This window comes from Leptodactylus fuscus, chromosome 9, assembly GCF_031893055.1.
Source record: "Leptodactylus fuscus isolate aLepFus1 chromosome 9, aLepFus1.hap2, whole genome shotgun sequence".
Lineage (NCBI taxonomy): Eukaryota > Metazoa > Chordata > Amphibia > Anura > Leptodactylidae > Leptodactylus > Leptodactylus fuscus.
This window is the reverse complement of record NC_134273.1, coordinates 26415403-26438393: the sequence shown is the minus strand read 5'-3', so window position 1 is coordinate 26438393 and position 22991 is coordinate 26415403. Positions and strand designations below refer to the sequence as shown.

At 42.3% G+C, this 22991-nt stretch overlaps 2 protein-coding genes across 2 annotated transcripts in view; one reads left to right on the top strand and one right to left on the bottom strand.

Moving 5' to 3' along the window:
* ACBD6 (acyl-CoA binding domain containing 6) overlaps positions 1–22991 on the bottom strand; it is a 49012-nt gene that overhangs the window by 5807 nt on the left and 20214 nt on the right. The window contains exons 4-6 of the mRNA XM_075287925.1: positions 21050–21135; positions 13602–13707; positions 12291–12380 (exon numbers count right to left, since the gene is read on the bottom strand). Coding sequence (XP_075144026.1) covers positions 12291–12380; positions 13602–13707; positions 21050–21135 — 282 coding nt within the window. The remainder of the gene's footprint in view (positions 1–12290; positions 12381–13601; positions 13708–21049; positions 21136–22991) is intronic.
* QSOX1 (quiescin sulfhydryl oxidase 1) overlaps positions 1–22991 on the top strand; it is a 146977-nt gene that overhangs the window by 114019 nt on the left and 9967 nt on the right. The window lies entirely within an intron of this gene.

Below are 22991 nucleotides of genomic sequence, written 5' to 3'. Positions count from 1 at the left end.
CAATACTATGCTACACAGTAAGGGGGTGTTCACACTAGCGTCAGTGTACGACAGCTAGTGTCCGATGCTAATGTCCGCGCATGTAGGTTTTTGCTGTACGCTTGAAAAATCGGACATCTTTGTGAACAGACACTTAAGGACAGACACGGACTGTAAAAGAACGCACATGATGTCCCATTAAATCAAAGCAAAATGTAACGGACACAGCTAGTGTTCGATGCTAATGTCCGAGCAAGATTTTGCGCAGACATTAGCATCAGACACCGATGCTAGTGTGAACACCCCCTAAGTGATAGACTCTTATCTTGAAGATACAGCAGAGCCAGAAAAGTTCTATCACTGCACAAAATGAGACAATAAACCAATTCACAGCTTCCTTCTCCTCTTCATAGACTTCTATGTGTGAGGCTTAGACAGATACAATGCTATAATGATAAGAAAAACAAAAAACTGTAGTGATGAGAAGGAGGAGCAGCTTAAGGGGGTGTTCACACATAGGAATTTGACACTGGATTTGAGGTGGCCTCAAAATCCCCCTGAAATCTAAGTTTTCAGCAGAAAAAATATATCCTGATCGTTTTTCAGGTGAATTCCTACTGAGAATTCCCATTGAAATTAATGGGAGATGGAAAATATACCGTTTCTGTTGGCGCAAAATTTGTCAAAATTCGCTCGGGGAATTTGTCCCTCCCCAATTAAGGCAAAATACAGAGGCACTCTTCTCCAAATTCAGCATCAAAATCGGGGTCTGTTTTGGTCAAGAAGAAAAAACGGATTTTAATCCTTACATGTGAACAGCCCCTAATAAGTGGAGAAGGAAACAGTTTCTTTAATCAAACTTTCTTATTTCTCCCGTGCTCTTCATTTATATAAAAAGTTTTTACGCCTCAAACTAGAGTTTAAAATAATAATTTTATTTATTTAATTTATTTTTACGACAAAACGTCCCGCATGCAGGAATTTTCTTCTGTTACAAAGGTGAACAAACAGAACAGAAGAAAGTGTCCATTATGGAAGATATAGTCAGACTACAGGATTTGTCCGCTTTTCCTTGGCGCTGTGAGGTCTACCACAATAGTAAGGTGGGCTGAAGTAAGATTTATGAGGTCTTATATCTACAAGGATGAGCTCCGGCCATTTGCCTTCATATCTCGGCCACAACTAGATCACAATAATAAGAATAAACTCTAAGTAGACAAATCCCGTCCAAGAAAAATAGATTCCGTACATTTCTGTAGTAGACAATGTCAGAAGGCTGAACGTAAAGGCAAAAGAACTTTTATCCTAGAGCTGTAATGTTATTAGGACGTATTTCAGAAACCACATGGCGGCAGGAGAAAAATACGAGCAAGACTCTTCAGATCCCGTACAAGAAGCGGCGATTGTAATAGAGACCGGCACGTAAGACTGTAACATGATTTATCCCAAAGTATTAGTAATATGGAGACTGAAAGACGAGGACACGATGAACTAACTATATCCGGATCCAAGTAAGAGGAACTCATGGGGTTTTATACCGAACAGACAGACTGCATTACACTCAGCTGTTACATGACAATCTATAGTATACGGTATGGTATACAGCATTACGCGGTTGGTACGCGGATAATTATGTGCTAAGACTCCATAGACATATTATACGTGTATGGAAACACAATGAAGCCATGGTCACAGAGATTATAGACCCGAAAGGACGTCACAAGCATCTTCTTCATTGAGCCGCGGCATCCGCCTCGCAGCAGCACCCTTTGGACTAGGCCCATTCATTTTGGGCCTAGTCCGGAGCGGGAAGCCACGACTAACAGTCGCAGAAAGCGTATTTTGGGTTCCAATTTTGACGTGGCTTCCCGCGTCAAAATCAGGACCAAAATATGCTATTCCGTCCCCGTGTGAACTAGGCCTTACTTATCAAATAGTAACATCACATCACATTTGTGTAGTATATTTAGCTCATATGCCAGTAACACTCCCCACGCATATTCTAAAAGGATTACAACTGCTATAAAGTGACCTCTGTCTGGTGTGCATAAGGAAAATGCAAAAAAATAAAAATTACGACAAAGTACAGGGAGCATTGTGGAGTAGGGGAGTTAGTGGCTGCCATACAGGCGTCATCTCCAACACCCACAGTCAGTTGTATGGAGAGCCGATTTACCCATCTGTATATTTGTGGGAGGAATCCCGAGTACCCAGAACATACAAACTCCATGCAGATGTCGCACTTGGTTGGCTTTGAACTCAGGACCCCAGCGTTGAAAGGCAAAAGTGCCAACCACTGAGCCACCATGCTGCCCAATCACATAGAACAGTGACTGGTGACATGTGAAAGAGGAGATTCTCACCTTCATATGTCACCCAGATGGCAGTTCTACCTGTATGGGTTTTTTGCTGTTGGCAGGAACCATCATCGCACAGCAAACCCATTACACGTGGCCTAGCTTTATAATGTGGCCAGCCAGGGACAGGCCATGAAACCATATTAGCACTTTGAGTTATATGGTACAATATAGTTTTCATTATTGCTGTATGAATATAAGTCAACTACACTATTCTATACAACAATGTAAATGGTATACTGACATATTGGGCCAACAGGGACCCACTTTTGGCATCTATCAGAGGAATGGGGTCTATGGATAGGCTTGAAGTAAAGTTTAACTTGACAGTTAATGTATTAGCAACATTATCACTTTTTAATGACTTAGGTTGCTTTCTGTGATAAGACACTGCAGCAAGTTATCACATACACGTAATCAAGTTAAACCTATAGCATGCCCATAGCTTGCACAACGTATGCACCAAATGCGTGCTGCAAAGTGTGTACACATATGATGTATCATATATGTATGACAGCACAATGTACATATCTCATAGTAGCCCAAACCCCATATAAAATACTGGTGTGACCATCATGAATACGAGATAAGTGTTAGTAGGCACACGTCTTGGCCTTGAAGGAGTGAAATGGAGAGTCTGTTGGTCTCCCCCCAACTAATCTGTCCTACTCCTCATCTCTGAATCCAGGACACAGAATGGGGACACCGAGAAGATGGAAGGAGGGGACAGGTGGGACCTGCCGAGAGCAGACTGCAGCTTTTATAAATACATACAGAAATAATTAAAATCTAAGGGGTTTAGAAGGGTTAATCTGCTTTGTATAATCTGAAGCATAAAGCCAGCACAATCGCAGCTCAGGACCGGCTGTGCCATATCAGAGGCGGGAGTGCAATGGGGAGGGAGGGCTGGATAAGGGGGTGGATTAACAAAGCCTGGAGAAAGGCAGGGAGGCCTATTAGAGCCATATATTAGGGATGAGATTGTGTGGCAATCTACACGAAAGGGGCAGAACAGAGCAACGCCATGAAAAGCAAAGTGGGAAAGCTAGTGAAATAGCAAGCTGTGCATCAGGGCCGACACCGTCCCACCTCCTCCTTGTTCAGCTCAGGGACGGGTTGAGGGGTCAGCGCAGAATAACTTTCATCCTGTGGCCGCTGAGAGTGCTCAGCCTGTGCTGATGGAATCATGGAAATTGGATTGCACCCATTTACCATGCTGGAGTAAAGCAGTGTATTTATCCTATTACCAGGGACATTGCAAGAGCAGTTCCATTACCCCCTCCCCAACCATAGCGGCTGAGTGCTGGGCCCCCAGCAAACCTGTCACAGCCACTAAGTAACACAGCAGAGTTATGGTCTATGTATGGGAGAGCCTACGGATCTCACGGTGGTGGTGGGTATTACCATTAAGAGCAAAACTAAGACCCTACTTGTGTTCAGTATGGGAAAGTTGTGTGATGGGTGATGGCCACTATACGTAATATATAATCTGGTGTGGACGAAGGGTGATCTTCTCCAAGAGAGGTTTTACTTTAAATACAATACTTGCTTATAGAATGAGGCATGGTGAGGGTCTTTTGGCAGAGGACCGCCAATCTTACATACAGTCATTCATTTCTCCCAACCCATAGTCTCCTGTCAGGGCATGTCCAGCACATGGCGTTGTGTTGCATGATTTTTATGCCACCCTAAGGCTACGTTCACATCTGCACCAGAGTCTCTATTTGAGACTTTGTCGCCGTGTCCGCCTGAAAACTGGCAGAGGAAAAAGTCTAGCATGGAGGCAATGATGGAGAATGATGGACCCCAGCTCTGGTGGTAAGAGACCACCTGAATATACAGGCACCGGCCCTGACTTTCCAACTCTGATGGATATGCACTTGGCTTCAGCTCTGCTAATCCGGCTGCCTTCAGCCCTGCTACATCGGAAATTGGCTGCAGCTCAATAACACCAACCGTGCCTCCTATGGTCACTTCCAATCTGCTACACCATTGTCAGATCAGGGCAGCTTGACACCTGTTATATAGATCTCAACTGCTGTGCTTACTGCCACCTACTGGCATATACCCCAGTCCTCCAGCAATATTGGATAGTGGGTTAGAGCAGGGGTAGGGAACGTACGGCTCTCCAGCTGTTGCAAAACTACAACTCCCAGCATGCATACTTGCTCTGCTGTTCTTGGAACTCCCATGGAAGTGAATAGAGCATGCTGGGAATTGTAGTTTCACAGCAGCTGGAGAGCCGAAGGTTCCCTATCCCTGGGTTAGAGGATCCACCTCACTTTCACCAATGAACATTATTCATTCTGGCCATTACAGCTAGGTTTTCCCATGATGATCGGAGTAAAAGTTGGTACTGTGTCGGTGACAATTTTCCAAGTACCAATTAGAGCAAAGTCATCTTTGCATGGGTTTTGTCAGATGAATATTCCATTGGTGAATACAAATAGGTAAGGCTCTATTCAGATCAAGAGTTTTATGTCCATTTAGCTGATCCATTTAACTAATGGAAAAATTGACGCAAAAATCGGACAAACAGATGGCCCTCTGTATACGTAGAAATCAATGTGAAGGACACAAAAACGTAGTATACCGTCATTTTGTGTTCGCCCTGTGTAAACTGATGGCCATACATTGTGTTCATTTTATGCAAGGATGTTAAAAAAAAAAAAAAAAATAGTGATGTGAATAAAGCCCAAGATGTGTTTAGGCCTCTGCAGACCAGATCAGACTTATCAGAAAGTCATGGGCAACTGGAAAAAAAATTCACATTACCGCAGCAGAAAAATTTTACACCCCAGAATTGAAAGTTCAGCTAAAAGCAATCAGCTGTCATCCCACTTCAGACGCCGAGCTGTAAGATGTCTTGAGTTTTCTTGAAGGAAGAAGGCCCATAAGCTCTGTTTAGCGAGCGTCTATTTACCCATCACTTCTAATACAGGACGGAAGAATAATTGTAAAGCTTTTTGTGTACTACAAGTAATAACAGTATCGGCCTCCGCTGGGATTTGGGAATATAAAAAGCAATGGCAAGACGTTTTAAGAGGCTCAGAGGGAGTGTCACGGTGCATGTTTTGCTATCGCCTGCTAATCCTCTCTGAGAGTTTCCTAATCTGCCTTGTGAGATGTCAGAATTGAGCTTGAAAAGGGAGCACAAGATGCTGCAATGGTTATTGGAGTGAGGGTCTGTGCTAAAAGGATCAGGAGGTGCTGGGTGGAGGGGGGTGGGGAACGGATAAAGCTGGAGGTCTAATCAAATCAACTGGGAAAGCTGCAGTCTCTCAGCAGTAACCTTGCCAATCACAGAGGGACGCAAACATGCCTGTGCACACTAATCCCAGGGTGTCCTTCACCCCATCCTAGTCACAAGGCAACCCCCAAAGCACGGCTATACATCATCACATCCACAACCTTCCAGGAAAGGACCGCCGGGGCAGCGCTACCACTCAGCTTCATGGAGGAAGTTCTGGTGCTCACATTGAGTGATGTCCGAGGGATATTCATCAATATGGGGCATGACAGGCAGTAGTTGTATCCAAAGCCTTGTTCACACCTTGTATTATGACCGCACATGGCTCTCTATACCTGGGCTGCGGAGTTGGGACAGGTTTGGGAAAAAAGTTACCAACTCTGGCTTCATATAAAAATGATTGATAATACAATTGTATCTCCTTCCCAACTATTTCATTTTTTACTCTTCTCCTTCCAAAACACTAAACTTTTTTATGGCAGGGCCATACGAGGGTCTAAGTTTTGGGGGACAAATTCTACTGGTAATGGTATCATCTAATATTCTGCACCATGTACTGGCAAGCTGGAACAAAATTCAGAACCTGGTGGAATTACAGAAAATTGTGTTTGTGCGACTTATGTTATTGGCAACTCCAATAATTCTTCCACACCTAGAACTTTTGTAAGTTTCTGTACACGGGACTGAACAAGGCATTTTGTTTTTATAGCCAGGGCTAGGTGTAGCTTTCATTTATACCATGTCTGATGTTTTGATCACTTTTTAAAGGGAGGTGAAATGCCGAAAAAAAAAAAACAGTCGGCTCATTTAATTTTTTTTCCCCTACTCCGCCATATTGAAAAATGTTTTTATACGTTTGTAGCTAAGCCATTTTTGGACCTGGGGAAGTATAAATTTGTTTGTTTATTTGAAATATAAGAAAAGAGGGGAGATTTTAACGATTAGCTTTTTGAATTCTAAATTTTATATATTTTTTTAAAAATAGTCAATAACTTTCAGACAACTTAGTCTCATTTAATAGAGCGTGTGATTCTGGACCAAAATATAAGGGGGCATTCACAAGGAGTAACGTGGCGCTGATTCTGGCACGATAACTCATGTAAGAATCAGCGCTGCAAAACAGAATCCCATTCAGTTCAATGGGTTCTGTTTAATGCGCGGAACACATTGAAATCAATGGTTAGAAGGCCTCCCATTGATTTCAATGTGCTACACGTGTTAAACGGAACCTATTGAACTGAATGGGATTCTGTTTCACAGCACTGATTCTTACACGAGTTATCGTGCCAGAATCAGGGCTGCATTACTCCGTGTGAATGCCACCTAATACACTTTAAGGTTCCGTTCCCACAGAGTAACGGGCCGCGCAGTCAGACACGTATCAGAGTGTGAGCGTTCAAAACAGATCCCATTCACTTCAATGTGTGCTGGCTCACGCGTGCTACACATTGAAATCAATGGGTTAAAAAGCCTCCCATTGATTTCAATGTGTAGCGCCTGTAAGCCGGCACCCATTGAAGTGAATCGGATCTGTTTCGAGCGCTCACACTCTGACACGTGTATACGTGTCTGAATGCGCGGCCCGTTACTCCGTGGGAACGGAGCCTAAAACGTTGCTACTTTTGCCTGTGAAACCTCTTCAAAGACCCTGCCACAGCTTTAGGGCAGCAGGCATAGCAACCACTATGGGGCCCAAGAGCATTGTTAAAAGAGCTTCTATGGTTAAAAAAAATAAATAGGGGAGGATATATAAAAATATAGAAATGCAAAGCACTTCTTGTACTGTGTTAGGCCACTTCATCACAGACAAGGCGCATCTAGTACGATTACAAAAAATGGTGTCCAAAAACGTAGAGTGTCTGCAACACATCAGTGCGATCTTACCTCTGACTGTATTCATCACATTGGGAATGAAGTACATTTCGGACAAATAAGTAATTTTCCAAAAATGTCAATATGAGACATGTTGAGCTTAACTGCATCCCCTCTAAATTAGATTAAAAAAAAAAATAAGGCCCACCCATGCTTAAAAACAAACAAACTGACAAGCCCAGCCCATTATAAATGTAATATAAAATAACCAAACCATTGCTTAAAAAAAAAAAAAACAAAAGACGCAATAGAGAATGTGCCCAAAAATCCTTTGTTTGTTCATAAACTACATGGGTCATGTTGTGAATTTTGGAAAACTAAGGCAAATATTGAGCCACGTGAATACATTTTTGGAGTGTCTTTACACTTCGTTTTTGCCATTTTGCTGTGATTTTCATAATGTAAAAAAAAAAACATTTTGTGTAAAAACGGAACATAATAATAAAAAGGACGCATAAGTTCTGCTGCAACCAAGCAAATGTCACTTGGATTAACATGTGTTATCTAGATTTTTCCCCTGCTTTCATAAAGGTTACCCTGCTCTGACACAATCCGCCATGTACGGACACCTGTAACACCTGCACAATTGTACTGGGGGAAACACTGGGGTGACTAGACTTACACCTGTAGGGCAGGCTGGAGTGTGTTAGGAAGGTGCAGAGGGGCGGGGGAGCAGGAGCCTTACAGAGAGATATTTATGGTTATTGATCTGCGGTGAGAGCAGTTAGGAGGGGGACTCTGCCCTCAATTAACTTATGAATCTGAATCCAATACAGCCGGAGCTCTGACCTCGTGCCTCACTCTGCCTGTGCTCATTACTGTTACCAAGACCTCTTTACCCCCCTCCCGGACATAATCTGTGCAGCAGACTGATAGCGGCTCGCTGGCATCACTCACTCACTGCCAATAACAATTGACCAAACCGCCATGACATCACTTTTATAAAGTCAGATGGCAACTTCCTGGGATTGAAGAGGAAATAAACAATCGACCAAATGTATTACTGCACAGCAAAAAAATATATCAAATAAAGTGTATGTCTACACAAAGACATTTATAGAAACATGAAAATACCAAAAATGCAAAATGCCTTAAAACTGAGATTTCATGCATTCACTGGGACACTGATATTAATGCTACAGACCTCAATGAATGAGAATTTAGGTGTATGTGTATATATTATATATATATATATATATATATATATATATATATATATATATATACACACATATTTCAATAGAATATATAATATAATACAAATGTATACATATTTCAATAGAATAGAATATATATATATTATTTTTTTTTTTGGCTGAAGCCCCGTGGTGTAAATTGAATTTTCTCTGCAGCATTTCACTATGGAGGGCCTTAGGGCTCGGGGCGGTGGGACAGATTTTAACCATATTTTGACTCAGGGAGCCAAGTCAAAATATGGTCAAAACCCGCCTGCCACGATTTCGCGGTTTCCCCCACCACGGAGTCGGCTCAAATGAATGGGCCGACGTCGAAGGTTGCGGCTGCCAGGCGGAAGTCGTGGCTCAGATAGCCGTTGAATCCACCTGAAGAAAGGGCAGCTCGCTTCTTTGTTTCTGCTATCGGCAGTTGCCGAAAAAAGTTGTCGAAAAAAGAATGCTAGTGGTCTCCATAGACCACCATTGTAAAGGGGTGGATTATGACGTGGATTCCACTGTCAAAATCCACCCCTTTGGCCCCGTGTGAACTAGCCCTTAGTCTTATAATATATAATGCCAGAAACCATCATCACTCACATTAGTCCCTGTCCCCATTGGGGTTCATGATTCCAAACGCATCAGTATATGTTCCATGGACCATGCATGGAAATGTGACTGCTGAGGCCAGCGATTGGCCTCAGCACACATGCGACATGTAGGACATGTGACCACTGTGGCTAGTGATTGGCTGGAGTGGTCATATTGTTGCAGGAAGTGGATGGAGACTGGAAAGGACCACTACAGCATTTTCGGTCTATTTTTGGCAATTTTACCCAAATTTTACTGTTGCCTAATTTAAAAAAAAACAAAAAAAACCCCTAAACCTGGCCAGACCTTTTCAGCCTTGTATTTCTTTGTGGCTCTACTTTTAGAGGAAAATATTAAGATGATAAACAGCCATAATTGATCTTCTCATATGTCATAAATACACGACAGAAGCCAACACGCATACCAAGTCCATAAGCTTGAACCACCATCAATTTCCAAAAAGAAAAGGATGGAAATCTCCAGCGTCACATTTGAAGTCTCGCCCCATTGACCTGAATGGCTTTCTGCTGAGAGCACTGTGCTGGTGCCCTGAAGTAATGGAGTAGTTTGGGTGTCTGGGTTCTCCATAGTGTTGGACATCGATCTAGGTGCCAGTTGACCGACTCCACCGAAGCGGACACGTCTCTATGGATGGATTCCTTCTCTCCACATGTACAAGCCTTACATCACCATAAAATATATATTTTTTTAATCTTATTACAAGCAAATGCTGTAAACGTTGAGCTAAACACAATAACATACGCTAGGGCTCCGTAGTAAGGTCTTGGAGCAGGAAAATCTTAGACTTAAGAATGTCTCGACTGCAGGTTGTTGTCAGTAATGAGATGGATTTGGCAATGGATTGAGCGCTCAATAATAATGTTGTTTGTGAGAATCTCTCCCCGTGGAGACGCTCACTCTGCTATTTATTATCTCTGGATTGTCTTCCTCTGAAAGCTTCAAAAAGACCCCCACCCTGCTGCTTATTTCATCCCTCCCCCTCCAGGCAATCTATTTATAACCAATTTTACCAACCATGTCTCAAATGAGGGGTTCCCTGCAGGCTGCTTACAATAGGGGTGACCTCTGATATTGGGCTACTGGTTATTTCCCATCCTCCCCAAAAATGTTTTTATAAGTTACAATAGAAAAAAAAAAAAGAAAAAAAAAAGAGGTCCAGCAAAGAGCCGCAATGTAACATAACAAAGCACTTAGGACTTGGACTAAAAATGATAAAAAAAATCCCTTAGCCAGCACAGAGGCTTTACTAATCAGATCCTTTGTACCTGGTACCTGTAACCCACCGGCCCATGGGGCAATCAATAGCCTAAGTGAATTTACTTGTACGAACTCTAGGCATGAAACAATGAAAATTAAAACAAAAGATAATGCAGCTTCTAATAAACACAGAAAAAAAACACAGAAAAAGCTTCTATATAAATTTTTTTTTTTTTTTAAATGGAGGAACGAGAAGTACTTTAGGGCCTCATGCACACGACCAATGTTCCAGTAAATTTGGATATTTATAGAGCAGGTCCTATAAAATATCGTAACATAAAATCAGAAGAGCTTCACCTGCACACTCGGTCACATACTGTAGCAGTACTGTACTTCTTTGGTGCTTAGCAACTAGAAAATTTTTGCTTTTTGGGCATCACGCCCATAATACAGAACAACCCTCCAGTGCCCCCTCATTACAATAATAGTCAGCTACAGGTAAGGTCCTACAACATAACAAACACATGTACAAGATCTTACATAACAATAGACAACTAATATTCACATTGATCCAGGTATCAAGAGACCGTGACGTATCACCACAAAGGCTTCCTCAGTGCTCACAGGCTTTCGGAAATAATTCTGCAAGTTTAAGATTATGTTCACATGAGACTGATACACTGGACAATTTCTGTAGCCTAATAGTCACGGTGGCCGGCCAGCTCTGAATACCGTAATTGTTGTGGATGTGCAATGAGTAAAATCCACAGTGAAAACCTGCAACATAAATGTATGTGCTGCAGCCATAAAGGGATAGTCAAGACCCAAATTGAAGTACCGTATATACTCGAGTATATATGGTAAATGGATTAGGATTTTAACAAAAGTCATCCATAGGCTGCGGAAGAAATCCTTAGTGGAATCTACACATGAAATCTGCACCTTTCATCAGCTTAAAGGGGTTGTGTCCGACTGAATTTTCATAGTGATCATTCTATACACAGTATAGGGCCTCAGTATGTGATCAGTAGGGGTCAGACCCCTGGACCCTGCACAGATTCTCTGTTCTAGCAGATTCTGGGTGTCGCGTGCAGGACCATTCCTATATAAGTAATAGGAGTGGTGCTGCAGTTCATCAGAAGCACCACTATACAGGGGATGGGGCTATTGTGCTGCTTCTATCACTTATACAACAGATGATCTGTGCAGGGTTCAGATGTCAGACCCAAAAGACCATATACAGATAACCTAGCCTGTGGATAGATCTACAGTATGAAAATTCGTTGGGGCTGCACAACTCCTTAAGGAGGAGAGGTGCAGATTTTAGGTGTGGACTCCACTAAAGATTTCTTCTGCAGCATATGGATAACTTTTGGTATTGGAACAAATTGTGCGTTTTCCATCCATAATACTGCAGAATAAACTGCACAGAGTATCTGCTGTGTGTGAATCTTGCCTTAGCAGTCCATGCAGATTGCTGGGATTGATTTTGATTACAATCAGTACAGATGACTACCACTACCTATCACTATGCTGACAGGCGAGGGTAGGGAACCTTCAACTCTCCAGCTGTTGCAAAACTACAACTCCCAGCATGCATACTTGCTCTGCTGTTCTTGGAACTCCCATGGAAGTGAATGGAGCATGCTGGGAGTTGTAGTTCCCCAGCAGCTGGAGTGCTGAAGGTTCCCTACTCTTGTGACAGGGGATAATCCTATTCTTTAGTCAAAATGACTGTAAAGTGTTAGGATAAGAGATATGTATGTGTATACATAAGGTGAAATAAGGTGTAAGTATGATAATAGTGCAGTTTGTTTTCCGGTTGCTTTAGGATTTTGATAACGTCCTTACCTGCATATTTATATGAGCGTTATGGAACAGGAGCAGGGACACGAGCTCGGTGCGCCCTCTGTCACAAGCCCAGTGCAGGAGGCTACGACCCTGCAAACAAAAGAAGATGAATCTTACCAACACATCAATGTTAAACCTTCAATTATAATTAATAGGAATATCAAATATTATTGGCGCAGACATCAGAGCTCAGTCTGTGGTATAAGCTGATAATCTCAAGCCTATATTGACCGGCAGATTTTCCACGACACCTGCCATGAATAGAAACAGGGACCAGACAGGCTGGAATGTGACCTGCTAAATCCTGTTGTACTCACAGAGCTGTACAGATGTAGACGTGCACACTTGGCCGACCCAACAAGAATCTGTCCGGGACTGTTTTTTAGAGTCTACATTCATATTTGCACTGGGTGTCTGTCCCCATGTGAGACACAAATGTAAACTGTGATTATTAGCAGCAGAAAAACTGATAAGACTCCATGTATAAAGGCATATACACTCATACAACAGATTGTCCAGCAACTTTTCATGCAAAATTCGGGACCTGCGGGCTCTCCTAATACGTCTATTATAATAGGTACGCGCCTTCTCCCCATAATATATTGCTGTCATTTTTGGCCATCCTGCTCCTGTATTATTCCCGACAATGATGAGTCTTCCATGGCCACATCCACTCTGTTTCCATCCGAGCGATTGCCACCAGTTACAATATAGTCTATATCACATGCGGGTGACATGGGGATTCTACCAAGTAATTAAAAGGCAACATTGATAAAAACAGTCCACTGGAACTTCCAGTAACTAGATTAACAGCCAGATCATATCCCACGCCTGAACGCGCCAAAAGTGTTCCTGTAAAATTACTACATAGCACAAATGTATTTCCAATAAGATATGCAGCTAGAGGGTGCTTAATATCCAAGTCTAGATCATATCGCACAGACTTCAGGGACCGCTATATAAGATAGTTAGAGCAATGAAGCCCCTCCTTATGCCCATTAATTCCCCGTGTCTCAGGCTATGAATTGATAATTACATCCAATATTCTAAGGGAACATATTTAGGAGTCACTGATGACAAGAAAACAGGTCGGCCAAAAATCTGACAACATGTGGGACATGGCTGGCTCTTACAGATGGATGTGTGAAGGCCTATTCTGTCATCTACAGATTGCAATATACTGATAATATATAACATAGAAAAGAAAAGAAGCAACACTGTAATACCAATCCATGCACAAGACGCAAATAAAATGACACAAAAAACAAAGTATATACCGCACACATACACAAAGCTATACCAACTACCCACCTCATCGTCCGCTACGTTCACATCAATGACGCCTGTAGCCAAACCATGGGATATCCGTGTAATGTCATTTTCCCGACAATAATCGAATATATCTTTATCTTCTTCTCTGCAAAAAAGAAATTTTTACAATTTTTAGTAAAAACACGAATATAAAAAAACAAACAAAAAATAACGTAAAGAGCTAATTTGCAAAAAATGTATTCTAAATTGTGAATTCTAAATTGTGTGTCACAAAGAAGAGAAAACTACAGAGGCAAAGGAGTATTCTAAGACAAAATACATGGACTTGGCGTATCCTAAAAAATGCACCAGAAGGAAAAAGATAAGTCCATGTAATTTCATCTGTTGGGCTGTACGTTGCAGATTTGTTAACACAGACAACCAATTTTTTGATTGCAGGGATTTTTCTCTTTTGTTCCATATGGTGGTTTGTTTTTTTGGTTGTAGCCTCCATTTTTCTTTCCTGAGCATCAGGTGAAAACTGTATATGCGACTTTGGTACAATTGGTTTATATTAGAGATGAGCGAGTACTATTGGAGACTCCCGTTTCTAATAGCACGCACCCATAGGAATGAACGGAAACGGACAGCACGCAGGGGGTTAAGCGTCCGGCCGCTTCCATTCATTCCTATGGGTGCGTGCTATTCGAAACGGCCGTTTTGATTCATTTCCCCCAAAATTTTTCAAGGTAGAGTCAAAATGGAAGAGTCAAAGACACGCATCTACACTGTTGTGCAACCAAAGTTGCCCAGTAGCCATTTTTGCTGTGATTAGTAGAGTGTTCTGTGCTGGAAAGGCAGAAGTGACTGTCTCGGTTTTCCTGTAACTTAACCTTCAAATGGAGCATTAAAAGGGAATTCAATAAAGACACTGTATTTTGCTTTTTATCCTACATAAATCCGTTTATGGGCCTGTTGCCTCACCCTTAAAAGAGAATTTTCTGATAACCCAGCGCAAATTTTTTAAGTGATTGTTAGAGATTGCAAAAAAGAAACAAACAAAAACCCTAAAAAACAAAACAGAAACAACCTAGGAAATTTATCACAGAGGGTATAACTGGACTGTCAATGTCTGCAAAGCGCTGTGGAAGGGTGGCGCTATACAAGTATGAATAATAATAAGATGAATGCTACATCAGACTCAATTGTAGATCCGATATGGTTGAATCGGACAAAACCCTGACTGCAAAGGGTCAACAATGTTCAAACATTCTCAAAAAAAAGTATGTCCAGCAACCATTGAATAAAATATAACTTTTACTTTATCAAAAAATAAAAAAGGAAACATCTTACATGCTCCAAGAACAAGACAGAAAAAAAAATATCTGCTTACGCCTTTCGGAACATGTTGTTGCGTCCCTTAGTCATAGCACACTAAATAAAGTATCTGACTACCCATATATAGTGTGTGTAACCACACCCTAAACAATTAACCCCATCACTACCTCCAAAAAAAGGAAGCTGATATGTAAAAAAAAACCACTACATGTGAATACAGCCCTAAACATATATACTACGGTCATAGTTCTCAAATACAAATATATGCATGACCAAATTACATAATTACTTCTACTTTTTTATTTTATGTGATAGATCATGTTCCAAGTCCGGTCTGCGGAGGAAACGGGAGAAAATTACTCCTCAAGTCAGAAACTAAACACACGAGTTCCAAATGGTCTAAATGTCAAACAGGACCTGGCATTAGTTTATTAACTTACCGTTGTTAGTTGTTGTTTTTTGCTTTCCTTTTATTTTTCAGACTTTAATTTTCTGTATTTGTTGTCTTTATCCGGATCTCCTTTCGGGTTGATCTGAATATCACATGACCGCTACCTTGTTCATGTGACTTAGTATCACATGATTCAAAGTCAGGTGACTACATAGGTTTAATATGGATATTCCTCTGCTTTTTCATGAAACCAAATGTTACATCTTTTAGGTAAGAATGGAGTGTAGTAGCGCAACTTTATACACGACATATGTTCATTGTAACTGTTGGTATTATTTCATCAACATTTTCCATATTGTGTGTATATATATATATATATATATATATATATATATATATATAAAATTTTTATTATTATTATTTATATCTTCACTATATATATATATATTTAATTTTTTTTTTATTTATATCTTCACTACATACAGCTTTGAGGTTTTCCATATATGTATCTGTGTTCCTGTATTATGTAACTAGCTGGTACCCGCGACTTCGTCTGCGGTGATTGTAGCAGTGGGTATATACAGGCGCGGGTAAGGTTTTCGTAGTGTGTATAAGGTGTGGGATATGAAATGTAAGTTTGTATCTTGTGTTTGCTGTAATTCAGAGAATACGTGAGACTTTTGTGTTGAAGTTAATTTGTATTTGAGCTGCTATATATACGGTGTTGTGAGAAACTTTACATAGTGACTTTGGGACAGAAGTGTTTGAAGTTAACCCTTTCCCGCCGATGGCATTTTTTGATTTTCGTTTTTGACTCCCCTCCTTCTAAACCCCATAACTTTTTTATTTCTCCGCTCCCAGAGTCATATGAGGTCTTAATTTTTCTTGGGACAAGTTTTTCTTCATGATGCTACCATTAATTATTCTATATAATGTACTGGGAAGCAGGGAAAAAAATTCAGAATGGGGTGGATTTGCAGAAAAAATGCAGTTCTGCGACTTTTTTACGGGCTTTGGTTTTACGGCGTTCACTGTGCAACCAAAATGACATGTCCCCTGTATTCTGTGTTTCGTTACGATTCCGGGGATACCAAATTTATATGGTTTTATTTACATTTTGACCCCTTAAAAAAAGGCAAAACTGTGTTAAATTTTTTTTTTTTTTTTGAAAAGTCGCCATATTCCGACAGCCGTAACTTTTTTATACGTGCGTGTACGGGGATGTATAGGGCGTCTTTTTTTGCGGGACCGGGTGTACTTTGTAGTTCTACCATTTTTGGGAAATGTTATTGCTTTGATCACTTTTTATTCAAATTTTTATCAGAATCAAAACAGTGAAAAAATGGCGGTTTGGCACTTTTGACCATTTTTCCCGCTACGGCGTTTACCGAACAGGAAAAATATTTGTATAGCTTTGTAGAGCGGGCGATTTTGGACGCGGGGATACCTAACATGTATGTGTTTCACAGTTTTTAACTACTTTTATATGTGTTGTAGGGAAAGGGGGGTGATCAGAATTTTTAATCCTTTTTGTTTTTATATTTTTTTTCCTTTTTTCTTAATTTTTTTTTTTTGCATTTATTAGACCACCTAGGGGTATTGACATGGGTGGGCGGTGTTGCGGATTGTCAGAGCGGTGGGGGTCGGCAAACATGGCTGCTCCGGAGTGTTAAAGAGAGCCTCCTGGAGTTTCGGTAAGGTGAGGGGAAAAGTGGTAAAGTATATGTATATGAGATTGTGTGGGGTTAGGGGCGAGGCTGTAGAGGGCAATATGAATTTTGGGGCTTGCTATGGTCCAAAGTGTGTGAGATTGCAGAGATGGTGGTGTGAGTTTGGGTTTTGTGGGGGTCCTGGCACAAACGTATGTGCGCTATTGTGACGAAAAGTAGCCTATTGCACAATCGGGTGTATTAACTATGTTTGTGGAAACTTTCAGCCAAATCGGTCAAGCGGGTTTTGCGTGATTGAGGAACAAACATCCAAACACACAAACCCACAAACATCCAAACTCACAAACGTTCACATTTATAATATTAATAGGATTTGGTCGTGCATATATTTGTATTTGAGAACTATGACCGCAGTATATATGTTTAGGGCTGTATTCACATGTAGTGGTTTTTCACATATCAGCTTCCTTTTCTTGGAGGTAGTGACGGGGTTAATTGTTTAGGGTGTGGTTACACACACTATATATGGGTAGTCAGATACTTTATTTAGTGTGCTATGACTAAGGGACGCAACAACATGTCCCGAAACGCGTAAGCAGATATTTTTTTTTCTGTCTTGTTCTTGGAGCATGTAAGATGTTTCCTTTTTATTTTTTGATAAAGTAAAAGTTATATTTTATTCAATGGTTGCTGCACATACTTTTTTTGAGAATGTTTGTTTGAATAATAATAAATATAACCATCCCATCAAAAGAACTTCACAGAATTGAATGGTTTGAAAAAGAAATGATAAAACTTAACCTTTATTATATTAAGTTAAAAAAATGTACTACGCCAGTTGATTGTCCACGCCGTATGTGACTGCTGAGGTCACTCAGCGGCCTCAGCAAAGGGCACGAGACATCACTACCTGTGAATTCTTGAGGTTTCTACCTGATGTTGCTGATTGGAGTCAGCGGTCGGGATCTGGAACATCATAGCTGGCGAGAAGTTTCACTTTGAGATGAGAGACCAGCAGGAGGACTGGACCACGCTGGGAGGAGACCGGAGGACCAAGGACAGGTATGGGTTTTTTTCCCCCCATCCCCTGGATGAGTTGTGAGAAGTCACAACTACTGCATCAGTATAATAATAAGGTTGTCCAACTGTATATTTTTGAGTTGGTTTCCTATATGAATTGTCTTAGATAATGTTTTTCTGGCCTGGCCTTCCAGATCAGCAGAAATACAACAAGACTGGAGGTAAAAACAGGCTTAAATACCCCTACCATACTAGGCTGAGATCCAGGCCACAAGAAAAATGGCCGCTTATAAAGTAAGCTGTGTAAGGGGCCATTTTCTTGTGGCCTGTGGACATGCGCAGTCAGCTCTGCCCGAGGCCTAGAAGTTTGAACCCAGCTCCGGAAGAAGACGCGTAGAGAGGTCGTTCCTGAAGAAGACGGAGGCGGCGCTGGAGAGTTCTCTCGCAGCACTGGGGACGCCCCCAGTGCTGCGAGAGAACTCATTTGCATACCAAAGAAAATCTGGTTTTCGACCAAACAGCAGGGGAAGACATCTACAGGTAGGAGAAGAATAGCCTTTCTTAAGGCTATTCCCACGTGTGATCAAGAGAAAAAATGTGATTTAATGATAGAATCCCTAAATATATATCTTAGAGACGTAATTGTACAGTGAATGCAAAATATTAAACATGCTTGAAAAAAAAGGGAGAGAGGATCTTTATGGCGATAGGAATGAGAGAAGAGTGAAGGAAAAGTAAAGGTGCTAACAACTTCCCCCTCTTCCTCCGGGGACCTGCAGTCACATCACCTGTAATTATTTCCCGACTTTAATCAGCCGATATTCGGCGCCTCTCAGGGGCCGAGAGAAGCAAAAGCTCATTAGGAGCAGCGTCCGCCGCCCTCCGTAGCGCACAGAGCTTTTAATTGCTTAGTGTGATTAGGCAATGGTGCGAGAGTGATCATTTTCATAAGAATGGGGGAATGTGGGATGATGGGGGCTGCGGTCCCCGGAGGGTGCGGCGCACACACACCCTACACTCATGCAATTATTCACACCAGCTGAGCTGCTCCATGGCTGCATGAACACAGGGCTAAACACATTGCACAAGGTGGCGAGACAGGGCCTTGGGGGACGGAGTGGCACACACTTACCCTGGCGTGTGCCAGTATGTTAAGTAGCAGGAGATCTGCCAGGACATCAAACCCTCAACCTCTCACTTGGGCAAATAGCATTAATTGTTACAAGTGTCTGTATCCTCCAACTCTGGTATAAACCTTGGAACGGGTTTTTGTCCATGTTGGGTGGGAAATCTGAGAACATACTTAAGAACCAAGAAGACATTGTTGGGCGGGAATGAAACTTTGCGAAGGTAATGAGGATTTATGTAAGAGATTACAATATCAGAGGTTTATTGGGGAAAACCGTACAGCTGGAAGGAGGCTCCAGTCACCTATTCAGCTATACTCGGGATACAAGATCAAACACAGCTGGACATGGAGGTATAGAGGTCCTGTATGGTGTCCTGCAACAAATTTACCCACAGATGCAGCAGTTGGGCCTGTTGATCTTGCACGCTCATAGGTTGCTGCCGCTGGCCCCATGTATGCTCCATAAATCTGGTGAACAGGCAAGGCCATGCAATCGTCACAAGGGAAATCCTTGCCGTGTGTGGGTGAGCATTATCCTGCTGAAAAATGCCAGTTGGAAGCCCTGCCATTATAAGCAACAAATGTGGTCACGGGATGTCCTGCACACATCGCCCAGCTGTAGGTGTCCCTTGTATCATTATTAGCAGTACCCAGCTATCTTATGCCATGGTTCCCCAGATTATCATATCAGCTGTTGGGTCAGTGTGCCAATCCACAGTAAAGGCAGGACTAAAACAATCCCCACGAGATCTCCATGCTTGATCCTGACTGTTGCCAGATCCCAGGCCAAACCTGGATTCATCACTAAAGACAACACAGTTGCAGTCTGTAGCAGTCCAGGTTTCACGCTCACAATACCACTGCAAATGAAGGTGACAGTAGCTGACAGGACACGTAATGGGCGCCGTGATACCAAGTTTCCTTCTGCTAATGGCCTGGAAATGGTCTAGGCATTGGCAGTTCTGGATGATGGGCAAGGAGACTATAGGAGCTGGTTGTGGTTGTCAGTGGATCGAGCAATCCTCTCTATGGGCCATCCAGAGCCTGTCCACTGTGTGCGTGTCCACTGTTCCCAATGCCTCATAACAGGCTAGATCAGGACAGCCTAGATCTTGGGCAATTCATTGAAAAGATTATGCTGCAGATCTCAGTCCAGTGATGCGTTCTCTTCTCTGGGCAAAATGTCTTCAAGTGCAGAGGTATGTATGGGCAGTCAAGATCTCTGGTTAAGAGGTACACTACCCAAAAGTAGCCTCAGAGTAATTTTATAGGGCGGCGAGTGAAGCATTTTTACACTCTTTTGAGCAAAGACCCATTATCAAGTCAGACCATACTTTTAATAATTGACATTGTGTTTTGCTGCAATCCGACATTTGTATGCAGGTGGGTTAGTGATATGGTCAAGGAGCGTATATGACATTTAGATTATTTTTTACAATTATGTCTTTGCTAATTAATTAATTTATATATATATAGCTTTAGAGAATCCAAAACCCCTGCATTGTCTTGCACATGTGTATGGTCTGCTCTGAAGCCACATGAATTCTGCTAGTCTGTGCACATCTTTTTCTAAAAGCAAAAGCCTAACTGCCTGACCACACTGACTGACCTGTGATACTTCATGCCAAAACAGTCCATTTATCTGGCAGAGCAACTAATCAATTGCAGAGCCCATCAATCATCCTTGGTGGAACTAGTCGGGCCTGAGCGGAGAGGAGAGGACAGATGGCTGCCCGAGTGAGAAGGATTAATTCAATTCTGATAGATTACGGCAAAGCCTCATGGGACGGAAGAGAAGGGAGGAGAAGAGGCACAGAGGAATGTGGGGGACCTGTTATGTGGAGAGAATGAAGCATAGAAATGGAGACGGAAGAGATGAGACAATGTATAGAAAAAAGGAATCAAAAATAACACGAGAAAAAAACAAAAAGAGGAGGCGCAAGACAAATACATCACTTACCTAAGCGTCTCCTGCGCCTTGTACAGGCAGCTGACCACGGGTCCACCAAAGATGGTCTTGTGCTTTTCAACAGGTTCTTCAGACTCCTGTAAGAAAGAAGCGGGGAATGATGAGAATAAGCTGACAATTTATATGTAAGCGGCGGTACGGGACATACGTATGAGCTTTGGAGCAGGTCTCGGCGGTCATGTGAGCATTTCTGGCCCAGTGATTCCCATAACAGGAGAGAAAGCGAACAGGGACTGCGCAACGGAGCGCCAGGGATAGGCAAGGAGGATATTTACCACCCCAGCTACTCCTGAGCTTGCTAGAATTCATTTTCAGACTGCACCAGGTTCTCTCTTAGAATTTCCCTTGGGCATTCAGTCTACGTTCTCCTTTTGAGGATATGTGGCGATATATGCCCATAGCACGCTCCTGCCCCACCACCACGCTTTACAATAAGGATAGTATAGGTGGTGGCGGCATCTACCCCCCCCCCCCCCCCCACGGTATTCTGCTCTCACAAAAATAGATGTTGAAGCTGATCCACAGACTTAAATTTATCCAGCAGATTCTTCACCATGGCCTTGTTCCGACCCCCGTTTCACATTATTGGAATCAGCCCCTGACCCCTGGGGCGATCTACCGCCTCCCTTACCTGTGCTAGTATGGAGGCTGGCCTACGTATAGTCAGTCAGTCTCCATAGCAAAGGTAAATTACCAGGGGGATCAGAAGAGGACCGATTTAGGTTAGGGAGGGGGGTCACGATCATGTGACCCAGGGTCAGAACTAGACTGGATTCCCTGGGTCGATCGTGAAAATCCACAGGATAAATAATAAGGTATATTAAAATAAAACAAAGTTTAAGTCCCCAGATAACCCCTTTAGGCCGGGGCCCCACAGGACGTAAACGTCACAATTTGTCCGTGGCAGAAATGCCGTGGGGAAAAAAAATCGTGGTGTTTTACAGTCAAGGCAAAGTGGAGGGGATTCTAGTGAATCCCATGCCCGCTTTGCATTAAAAACTGTGATGCAGACACACCGCGATTTCCAAAACTGGAGCAGTTTTGGAAATCGCACCATGTCAATTATACCTACAGAAATGCTGGCAGTTTTCCTATAGGTATAATTGAAACAGAAAGTCCACAGAGAAAACCTCTTTGAACTTTCTGTCTAAACAGTTGAGAAAAAACGTGATGCGTTGCCGCTGCGTTTTTTCCCACAGCGCTTTTTTGCTGCAGAACACCCCATGGGGCCTTTTTGGGACTAGATATTAATGATGTACTTATCAGATAAGTCATCAATATTAGATCGGCAACTTCTGACCCCCAGGACACTGCCTACGAGTGATGTGAAGATCTTGTGGTCCTGGGGTTTGCTCCTTTTCTCAGGCCGGTGACATCATGCCCGTTGGTCACATAGCCATGCCGCAGTTCAGTCCCATTCAAATGAATGCTCCCTGCTACTGGGTATCAGATCCCCAGGGATCTTCAATTGATCCTAAGGAGAAGTCATCAGTTTGGAAGTCCTATTAACCCTTATGATTGCTGTCGACGCAGATATTTAAAAAAAATAATAATTTGAGGACAGATCGCAGGACTTTATAAGGTGACCATAACCCATGTAAACAACAATAACTCATATCTTGGTCTCAAAACACATGATCATGGTCAAATTTTAACTAGTTACAGCCCCTGCACCTCTGGAGGATAGCGCTATAGGGCCCCCAATAGTACAGGCACCGGGGACAAGGCTGAGGCAGAATTAAACCCATTTCCCAAAATGTTTAAATGCCATCCATCTCCCTGTAATACGGGAATGAGACCGTGACTAGTCCTATGTCTAAAAACACACATTTCCAGTGACAGGGAACGCTATATTTCACCTGTCCATCTGCAGCGGACGCGGAGCCATAAATAAAACTGCAGAGCTGTAAATTCCCAGTGAGCAGGACATTAA